The following is a 10,775-nucleotide window of genomic DNA, read 5'->3' as shown; positions in this document are numbered from 1 at the left end:
AAAAAAATGAATGATTTCAAATTATAAAGGTATCTGTAGCTACATGCTACTTGGGACGTTTACACACAGAGAGGGCATAAGGAAATGAGCGACTCTCAATTCCCTTCCTTGCTTTAAAGAAATGGAATCAAATGTTATAATCATGGGCTCTGGAGTGTCATCACTCTGCTTTCTAACCATGTAAATGTTTTTATTCAATTACAGTTCACATTCAGTATTCTATTGGTTTCAGGTGTACATCATTGTGGTTAAACATTTATGTAATTTACAAAGTGATCCCCTGATAAATCAGTACCACCTGGCACCAACCAGTCATTGCCACTTTTTATTTTAATTAAAACCACCACCACCACATGCCGAAACCAGTTTAGCTCAGTGGATAGAGCATTGGCCTGTGGATGGAATGGTCCCAGGTTCAATTCCGGTCAAGGGCATGTACGTTGGCTGCGGGCACATCCCCGGTAGGGGGTGAGCAAGAGGCAGCTGGTCGATGTTTCTCTCATCAACGTTTCTAGCTCTCTATCCCTCTTCCTTCCTCTCTGTAAAAAATCAATAAAATATATTAAAAACAAAAATAAATACCACCACCACCACCACAAAAGGTGGTTGCGTTATTTCTGTCCTGGGGTATGGCACCACTTTAAACTGTTCCAGAGCTCCCCTTCTCGGAGCACCCGACCTGCAGGGAACACGGTGCTGAGTCCTCTGCAGGCTGTGCGTTAGCAATGGCAGGGGCTGAAGAATTTTTGTTTTACACTTTTCCCAGAGAAACAGTTTTTCCTTTTCACATAGGCCTCCCTCTGGTGATAAGCTAAAGGGGATCCCTTCTTTGAAGGAGTTCAATGGCTTAGGACAGTGGGTCGGCAAACTCATTAGTCAATAAAGCCAAATATCAACAGGACAATGAATGAAATTTCTTTTGAGAGCATGGGCCACGAAGTTTCAATCGCACTGTACATGTGGTATTTTGTGGAAGAGCCACACGCAAGGGGCCAAAGAGCCCCAGTTTGCCGACCACTGGCCTAGGAGATGCCTTGGTAGGAGGTTTCACAATACTCACCAAACCAATCCCCAGTGAGAGCAACATCCCCACTGGGTTCAGGCTTGAGGCAAGTGTGACCTGCCGATGCCATTTCCCCTTCCTCTGAAAAGGTGTAAAACAAGAACGCTAAGGCCAATGCTGGCTTATAAACTGTTATCCAGAACTCGGCAGCTTCCGGGCTCCTCGGGTGAACACCACAGGAACTGGTGCATGCGCTGGTTTGCAGCCCATTTCTTTAGGGTTTAACAGTGCTGCACCAAGTCCCAAGTCTGAAGGCCAAAGAAGGCGATTTCTACAACTTCAACAGCTATTACGTGTCTGCAAGAATATGTCCTTTTCAGAAATAAGTCAAACCAACACAAGGTTAATAAAGGCTTTAATTTCACACACACAAAAAAAACCCCTCTATGCATAATTTAAAAAGGAACCAAAACAAAGAAAAACTGTAAGGAATACAGAGGAACAGTTCTGCTAAAACACAGATAAAGTGCCGCTCCATACAAAACAAAACATAAAGATTTAGAATCACTCTGAACACAAAGAAAATCAGCTCACAGATAATGTGGCCAAAGCTGCCAGCACACCTGGTAGTGGCTCAACTAGGCAAAGCGTCGGAAGCTTCCTTCTGTTTTCCTTTCCTCAGCATACACGAACACTGACAGGCCAGCGCAGTCAGAAGGAAGGGAACCTGGGACCCGAGTGTGTACAACCACGTGCAGTTCTTCGAACGCCCCCTCCCATTCTTGAAATAGACCAGTCGCGTCCACTGCTCCTCTTTGCTTTGGCCTAATCAACTTGGGCTCTGATCCAGACCTTCGATCTGCTCTATTTTTATGTCAGTGTACACACCTATTCTGTACCTTAAGAAAAGTCCATTGTTACCAAAAGTCTAATGTTATCAACTGCTTGTATTCATACTGGCACACGTTTTATTAAAACATCAAAACCTCAGACACATAGCACACATGGAAAGGAAAACTTAACTCGTTGTTTATAAATATGATACATCCAAGGAGACTGCCTGAAGCCTAGTAATTAAAGCATGCCATGGAGTCAATGATTGTGGTGAAGACATAGCAAAAGAATTCTGTCACACACTCTCAAGACCTAACAAACTACGGTTCCCCCATTAGAAAACAAAACAAAACAAAACACTTTTAGATGTTAATAAGGCCCATCAGTAGAGACAAGATCAGGATTCTGAAGTAACATAGTGGAAAGACGGTAAGAGGCCAGGAATTTGGTTTCGCGCACATAAAGAGTGTGGCTCCGAGTAAGGCGAGGTGGGGGGAGGAAAAGGACACATCTGTTTCGGGGGTACATTTTCTTGTGACTTGCAACTGGTACTGGGTTGTTGGTTTTCTAGAAATCTCCACACATAAACAAGATCCACATGGACGTGGAGATCCAGCTGTTTCCCTGACTTAAAACACCACCTAAGATCATCAATTAAATCAAACCGGGCAAAAGATGGTGAGGTGACTAAGGGCATCCACTGTGCCATTTCAGAGGACAGAGAAGAGTAATGTCTTTATTTGTCTTAATATAATCTCTTTTCAGATCACAAATGAGTTTATAAACTACCTTCTTTCTGTATGTTTCCACCCCATCTCCTTATGCTCTCTCTACATGTTCTCTCTGCACTCGAAGCACTCAACTATAGTGAGACATTGCCAAGAATTTCTTTAATTTAGCTATTTTCAAACAACCTTCATTATAAACTATATCTATAGCTGTAGCTGTATTTATGTAGTTATATAATGGTAACGGCAGTGTGGAAGGGTAAGCAAAGCCAGGAATTCACTTGCTGAGATTTTAATTCTTAAAGCTTCTCTTGTAGAAGGATTTTATACTAGACAAAGAAAGAAAGAATTGTGTAGTCTGTTTGCCTCCTAGAGTTAGCTGGTAGTAAGTTCTTAAAATGTAAACACACTTACATTTGTTATATTTGCTATTGAATGATTAAATTAGGCCTGAAATTAACAGACCTTGGTAAGTAAACAGCGTTTGGAATAAAAATATAAATAGAACAAGTCATGGATTTGCTTCTTTTCTAGTTTGCTGAAACATAACTTATGAGTGTGCACACACATATATTTTGCCCACAAAACAATCTATCTTTTCACAGGCTTAAATTATAGCCATGGCTACTAAAGTGACAAGAGAGAGCATTTGACAACATGCAACCTTCCAATTCTCCATTATAACATTAGCCAATAAGAATCAAGTTTGAATTTGTTTTTCCCTTTCAAAAAAGTTCCAATTAAGATCAGTTGAGTGCAAAACTAAGTGCTGTCAAGTTCCAAATTCAATGCCATTTAGAAAATTGTAACCACATGTGGTATTTTCAATAGGAAAGTTAGTTTCTGTGCAGGCTGCCTGGGACTGAAGCACTCTGTCCCTATTTCAGTTGTCCCTTCCTGGCACAACATACCAAATGCCATCCCAACCCCGACTCAGAGCAAACTGATCAGACTACATAAGAAAATATCTACTTATAATTTTTAAATATATACAGTCAGCTCAAAAACAAAACAATAAACCCCATTAACATGGTCCAGATAAAATCTCCATCTGTAGTCATTAATCTTTCACTAAATCAAAACAAGAAAGTAACTTAACTCATCTATCCCAGTACCTGTATTCATTCAACTAATAAGTCCTGCCCAAGACATGAAGATCAAATCAAATTAGGTTTCTGAGCCAAGATTATTCTAAACCATAACCACAACCAAGCTATGAAAAGCAAGTCAACGAGGGTATTTCATGGGCAATGTAGGCTTATGGTGGTGTTTCCTAATTTTTTTTTTTAATGCCCTAACCTAATGTACCCCTCACTTCAAATCATTCCCAATCATTTTTAACACCTCTCAAGGCTCTCAAATACAGACACAGGGAAGAGGAATAATAAATAGCTAGAGAACTTGATCACCACTTCATTTGTATAAGAAAACCAGTTATTTTCAAAAAAGAAAAAAAAAAAAAAGAATAAAAAAAGGAACTACCCAGTAGAAATAAAACATAAAAAGCTAGCTTTTAAAACAAATATTTCCTCTGCTCTATACTACTCTTGCGTATCCTACCACCATACCATTTGGATCTTTTATTAGAGTAACATCTAAGTAAGTGGTAGGAAGTAAAGCTTTTATCAGTAGTTAAGCAAAAGTGTGGGGGCCGTTTATAATCCAAAAATTCAAAATTTTAGAAGAGGTTACTATGTCAGAATACATCCAAGTCTTAAGAGTGGGGCTGGAACTCTTTTACGGCAATTTTCCAGAAAAGGTGTTGCATCTTCTGTGACAATGAACTACACTGTTTCTTCCCTTGAAAACCTGCTAACAGTTTTTTCCCTACCTCTGAAGAGTGATCTGTTTACAATAAAAAACCAGAAACAGTACTGAAGGTTTTATATTGCTATACTTAACTCTGTATGAGCCTAATGATCCCTGGGCTCACAGAATTATTTTTTGGACAGAATTCTACTCTCAAACTCATCCTTTATATAGTTTCACAAGCTGCTGAACCAAGCTGCTTATGTCAGGTGAGCAACTAATGCAGCAATTAATGTTGCACCCCCTTTAACCTCAACTCGAAGCACCTAAAAAGTAGGATAAATATATTATGCACCTTTATATATTAGTTCTGGGGATTACCTAAACCGATCACACTTGAATTCCCACTCTGTTGTAAGGGCAAAGCCAGGCAGCGGGAGGTTAAATGCTAAGCTCTCTCGTACACTCATGCACTTAATTCACACTGTAGCAGGGCTTTCAGCTTAGTGGTCCAGAGTTTTAGCTTTAACACTAGAACACTCCTCTTGTCCTCTCGGAGAGACAGAGATCCTAGTATTCCTCCTTATCCCTAAGTATCCTTGCTGGGGAGTCCCAATGGGGACAATATTATTTTCCTACCTTTTAAAGTTCTGATTGAACTCTGTTAGGATAATGCTTGCTCCATTCTATCTTCACCACTGTAATATAGATGATTTACAATGAACATACTGTTGTGAAGGAATCTTTTTAAAGAAAATATAAAGTGTATAATAAATACCAAATGTGGGACCATAACACATTCCAAGCACCAACAACCATCCATTTCTAGGGACTACATGTAAACAGCAAAAGCATTACAAGTCCATGAATTTTTAAAAATTAGCCCCCCAAGTCAGGTGGCAGAAATGCACCTCCTTTGCAAGGAGGACAAACTGTCATTAGTGTAACATGGAGAGCTTATTTTCCAGTGACCTTTACTAATAAGAAACACATGAAAAATTAGAAATTTGAGTGAAACTACTCAAGGAACATAAAAGCCAAATGTCAACTGATATGTACATCTGTACACATCGCTCAGGTGAATGGATTCTTTGACAACTTAACTTCTTCTCTAAACTGCTGTGCTACTGATTTTGAGCAGGCATACTCTGGTGGCTCATCCTAACTCTTTAAGGCTCCATTCATTCCACATATATGTTTGTATGTACATATATATATTTACAACAAGAATTTCCAAGACAAAAGAAGTGCTACTCTTGTAGGAGAAAAGAAGAAAATCAATTATAGAGGTGAGACCAAAGTTTCCATAAAACAATTAGCATGGAGCATTCCACATAACTGCAATTTTCGCCTTTTGGTTTGGCCCTGAGCTGTTTGTTGCTCCCGCATCAAGTAGAGTTCTGACTTCTCCGCAGGTGGAGGAGGGAAGGTGGGTGACAGTAAGAGAGAGTATGCAGTGCACACTGCCAACCCAGCAGGCTGTTCCTCATGAGGCCTGGCGAGTCTTCCCCACTTCCATGCTGAATGCCTGAGAGTTCTTTTCTGTTTCCAGCAGCTCATCAAAGACCTCCCTTAAAATAAAACAAAAAAATAAGCATTCAGTGAGCAAAGCCAAAGGATATGCAGAAAATATACTGATAAGCCTGCATAATACCATTTGGTGCCTAAATTTTATAAAATAAGCAGCTTTTATTTGATCACCATCTTAACCCCAAGTGCTGATTTTTGAAAACATTAGGAGAGGAGGCTGGCAAGAGCCAGCTTTCATAAAAATGTTATGTAGTTTCCATCGACATAATGCAGATCTTCTAGCTGACACAACTAGAAGACCAAAAAGGCCTATGATAAGACAGCTCCTATCAAAACAGTCTTAAGTTCCAATACCTAGATGCTACTATGTGATGAGTAATTAATGCTGAATTAAAGGAGAAAATATTCTGGACTTATAAGGAAATAAAACACGAGCCCTAAGGAAAGATAACAAAACAAAGTATTATCAACCAATTAAATAATGGGAACATTTTATTCTTAGGAAGAAAAGAGAGTTGGGTAATTTTTAACCCGTGTCTTTAGGTCTGGGAGTTTCTTACTTGTGCATATAGAAGAAGATGTAACCACTCCGATCCCGATCGCTCTGCACAGAAGCCTCTTGGATTTTAGATACCTCTAGGTCATTGTAAGTAAACCACGCCTGCTTCTTAATGTCATACACATCACTAATGTAATGACCTGAAATAAAAAAAATTTTAAATTGAAGTCTATAAAAATTCTTTGCATTTTTCTCAGTTATAGGAAGTTTCAGAAAGAAAGAGAAACAGCTATCCCATCTACCTTACTCCTATAGAAATTTCTAAAAATCACTAAAAAAATAAGTAGAAACATGTAAGGTGAAAATATACTATACCATGACAACTTTTTGACAAAAGACTTCAACGTTTTTCTTGATGCATTCAACTTACACCTCACAAAGTGAGGTACACAATAACCTAGTAAGGAATAAATACTGGCTGTCCATTTATAAAATGCTGAAATCATTTTGTCCACTTACCTGAAGAAGAAGTGCTACCAATGTGACTGACAACACTGATGAGCCGATAGGAATGAGGAAGATATCCTGTCTGGAAAACAGAAGTAGGTATGACTTTTAACTCCTCATTGAATAAAAAGCAAAACGCTAATTTTAAATTTATTACCAAAGCTGACATAGCTAAGTTTTAGTGTGTGTGTAGTCAGATTCAATAAAATATCCAGTGGCTGGTATTGTTCATATTCTTTGATCCAAGAATTCTATTCCCAACAAGAATATATTCTAAAAAAATAATTCAAGCCCAGCTGGTGTGGCACAATGGCTGAGCATTTAACCATGAACCTGGAGGTCACGGTTTGATTCCCAGTCGGGGGGAGGAGGGCATATGCCCAGGTTGTGGGCTCAATCCCCAGTGTGGGGCATGCAGGAAGCAGCTGATCGATGATTCTCTCTCATCATTGATGTTTCTCTCTCTCTCTCTCTCTCGCTCTAAAACCAATAAAAAAATATTTTTAAAAAATTCAAAAGAAGAGTACCTGTATAAATATAGCATTATCTTTCATATATATATATATATATATATATATATATATATATATATATATATAATTGATTTCAGAGTAGAAAGGAGAGGGAGAGATCATCTTTAATAACAAAAAATCGGAACTAACAATAGGCCCAATAATAGCTAAACCATTAGTGGTACAGCAACTCAATACCATATAATTTTAAATATATTTTTTTAATTGATTTTTTTTTTTTTTTTTTTTTGTAGAGAGGAAGGGAGAGAGATAGAGAGTTAGAAACATCGATGAGAGAGAGTCATCGATCAGCTGCCTCTTGCACACCCCCTCCTGGGGATATGCCCGCAACCAAGGTATATGCCCTTGACCGGAATCGAACCCGGGACCCTTCAATCCCCAAGCCGACACTCTATCCATTGAGCTTAACCGGTCCTGGCCAATACCATATAATTTAGCTATTTTAAAAATCATGTGAGTCACCAACGTATTACCTTGTTTTCCAAACCTACAAAAATGCACATAATAACCATAGTTCTATAAAAATAGGTATGTTAACCATTAAGTACTCAAAACAGAATAAAAAAATGAAGAGTTGCCCAAGCTGGTTTGGCTAAATGAATAGAGCAGTCAGACTACGGACTGAAGGGTCCCAGGTGCTATTCTGGACAAAGGCCCATGCCTGGGTTGTGGGCCCATGCCTCTCTGTGCGGCAGGCAGCCAATCAGATTCCCTCTCATCATTGCTGTTTCTCTCTTCCTCTCCCTTCCTTTCTAAAACCAATATATATGAACATTTACATTTTAAATATTTCTAAAAATGCTATTAAAATATTGTTAGCAAAGAAAATAAAACAAAAAATGAAAAGATATTCCTGCACCAAGGCAGCACTATTAGGTATAATTCTGGGAACAAATACAACTATATAAAAACCAGAAATCATTAAAATAGTCATAAACTTTGATGTAGTAATTGACTTCTAGGGATTTAGAGAGAGAAATCCTAAATATAGAAAATGTTACAATAATTCAGTTCCTTAATGTATGTTTTTTACACCGAAGAAACAGAAACAACATAAATGCTCAATGTTAAGAATAAAGTAAAATAAGATGAAAGATTCCAATGCATTCTAGTAACATTATTACTTTTAACAGTTTTTACAGTTTCGGTAGAACTAAAAGAAATTTAATATACCATGTCACTTGGTTTTACCTAACTGCACATAACGTAGTCAAGATGTATTTCTGTTTTTGTTCCATTTTGTTTTGAATCTTGGCAGAAATGAGGAGCAGAGGACAAGAGAAAGTGAAGACAACTTGCTGGTTACCAGAGGGGCAGAAATGCACCTCAATAGGGCCCATGAAGATGAAAAGCAGGAGCGATACTGACTGACAGACCAATGCTACCTACAGACCAATGTCACCTACCTCAGCGTTTCTCTTCAGCTCCTCAGCCTCAGCTTCTGTGTACTCCATGTCTAACACATCCTCATTCCCAGAGTCTTCATCAGAGCCCAGTGAGTCCAGAAAGGAGTTGTTAAACTCTGAGGAACACAAAGACAGAGTCTTATAAAATTTCTTGGAATAGACACAAAAAGATGATTAGGAAGCAAAGAACAATGTGGGTACACATTTTATCATCCAATTCACCCAGCCAATTCTGGGGACCAATAACTCAGGTTAAAAAAAAAAAAAAAAAAAAACTCAGGTAGCTAGTATCTGTAAAAGAAATGCTACTTTTCCTTTTAAATATATCTATATGAAAGGCATATAACTCACACAAAGACTAAAACTGAAGAGGAGAATTTAACTTTAAAGAGATCCAATTGTATTAAATCCTATTTTATATAAATAATTTTGAAGTACATGGTGCATATTTTAGGCAACACCAGCAAATATAAATTATCTCAGAGACCATAAAAAGGTCACTATCCTTTTATTCTCTTTAATATTAAATCATTTTCTTGAAATTTAACAAAAATAAAGTAAATTCAACCTTTAAGTCTTAAATTTACCTTACACAAACAAATCCAAGATCCATTTAAAAAAATTTTTTATTGATTTCAGAGAAGGGAGGGGGAGAGAGAGTGTTAGAAACATCAATGATGAGAGAGAATCACTGATTGGCTGCCTCCTGCACACCCCCTACTGGGGATCGAGCCCGCAACCAAGGCACCTGCCCTTGACCAGAACCTGGGACCCCTCAGTCCTCAGGTCCATGCTCTGTCCACTGAGCCACACCGGTCAGGGCCCATTTTTTCTTTAAATGATAAATCTATCCTTAAATAATCACAGGAGCATTTGTGCATAAATGGATCTCTGCTCTGAAATATATTTAATTACACTAAAATCACAGAACAGAACTGTTTATTTTATTAATATATTTTATTGATTTTTTTACAGAGAGGAAGAGAGAGAGATAGAGCTAGAAACATCAATGAGAGAAATATCAATCAGCTGCCTCTTGCACACCCCCCATTGGGGATGTGCCCACAACCAAGGTACATGCCCTTGACCAGAATTGAACCCAGGACCTTTCAGTCCGCAGGCTGACGCTCTATCCACTGAGCCACACCGGTTTTGGCAGAACAGAGCTGTTTAAAGCAGCAGCTGATAACCATTGGAACCTCGCAGACCACCAGTGTCCACAGACCACCGGTCTAAAGGACATGAACTCCTAAGAATGGGAAGAATAGAAAAAAAGACTTGGCCTCAACATCCTGGAATTTGAAAGTAGATGGGTGGCAGATCTGAGAAAGCCAAAGACAAATCCTAAGCAATAATGGAAAAATTGAGAACCATTCAATTTATAATCTTCAAAATCTTCAAAAGACATACAACTTGGAAATACCAGGTATCTCTGGAAATAGAGGCTAAGTAGGGGATAAAAATAACGATTAGATGAAAGTTATTTGAGAAACAGACTCCCAGGATCCACTGTACCCTACTTGCTGCTGCTAGAACAAATGAAACCTGTGGAGAAGGTAAAACAGTCTCTGGAGCGTGCAGGCAAAGGGGAGGCTATGTGAACCACACTGCGAACAGCATCCAGGTGACAGCCTGCATTCTGAAGGGCGTGCTTACCCCCGCCTCAGTCCTATTCTTAGACTTGCCTTTCAGAGCTCTGGCAGCCACATATTTCATCTCTAGGCAAAGGCAAGAAATTAGAACACTCTTTAGGAATCTGAGCAGCCCAAAGAAAGGATAAAATATTAACATCATCTCCAAACAGTCCCATCCTGTAAAATTCAAAAGTTGACCATGCCAGTGATTCATGTGTTCAGAGTATCCAATCATCTTTTTAGTTTCCTATTCTTAAACATAAGCTGACAATCAAGGATTATTAGATATCCGAGGAAAGTCTCTAATAAGAAATATAAAGACCATAATAAACAGTACAGAGCAATCTGGAAG

The 10,775-nt window shown here is 38.5% G+C and overlaps 1 protein-coding gene across 6 annotated transcripts in view; it reads right to left on the bottom strand.

Annotated features, from left to right (window-relative positions):
• Positions 1-1,401: 1,401 nt before the first annotated feature.
• Positions 1,402-10,775, bottom strand: part of USP37 (ubiquitin specific peptidase 37) — a 62,390-nt gene continuing 53,016 nt past the window's right edge. For all 6 annotated transcript variants that reach the window (XM_036434560.2, XM_036434561.2, XM_036434559.2 and 3 more), the window contains 4 exons: positions 8,790-8,905; positions 6,863-6,932; positions 6,405-6,543; positions 1,402-5,885 (listed from right to left, as the gene is read on the bottom strand). In XM_036434560.2, coding sequence (XP_036290453.1) covers positions 5,801-5,885; positions 6,405-6,543; positions 6,863-6,932; positions 8,790-8,905 — 410 coding nt within the window. In that variant the 3' untranslated portion in view covers positions 1,402-5,800. The remainder of the gene's footprint in view (positions 5,886-6,404; positions 6,544-6,862; positions 6,933-8,789; positions 8,906-10,775) is intronic.

Source organism: Pipistrellus kuhlii, unplaced genomic scaffold, assembly GCF_014108245.1.
Source record: "Pipistrellus kuhlii isolate mPipKuh1 unplaced genomic scaffold, mPipKuh1.p scaffold_m20_p_127, whole genome shotgun sequence".
Lineage (NCBI taxonomy): Eukaryota > Metazoa > Chordata > Mammalia > Chiroptera > Vespertilionidae > Pipistrellus > Pipistrellus kuhlii.
Note: the sequence above shows the minus strand (reverse complement) of the source record. Positions and strands in the feature narration are given on the sequence as shown.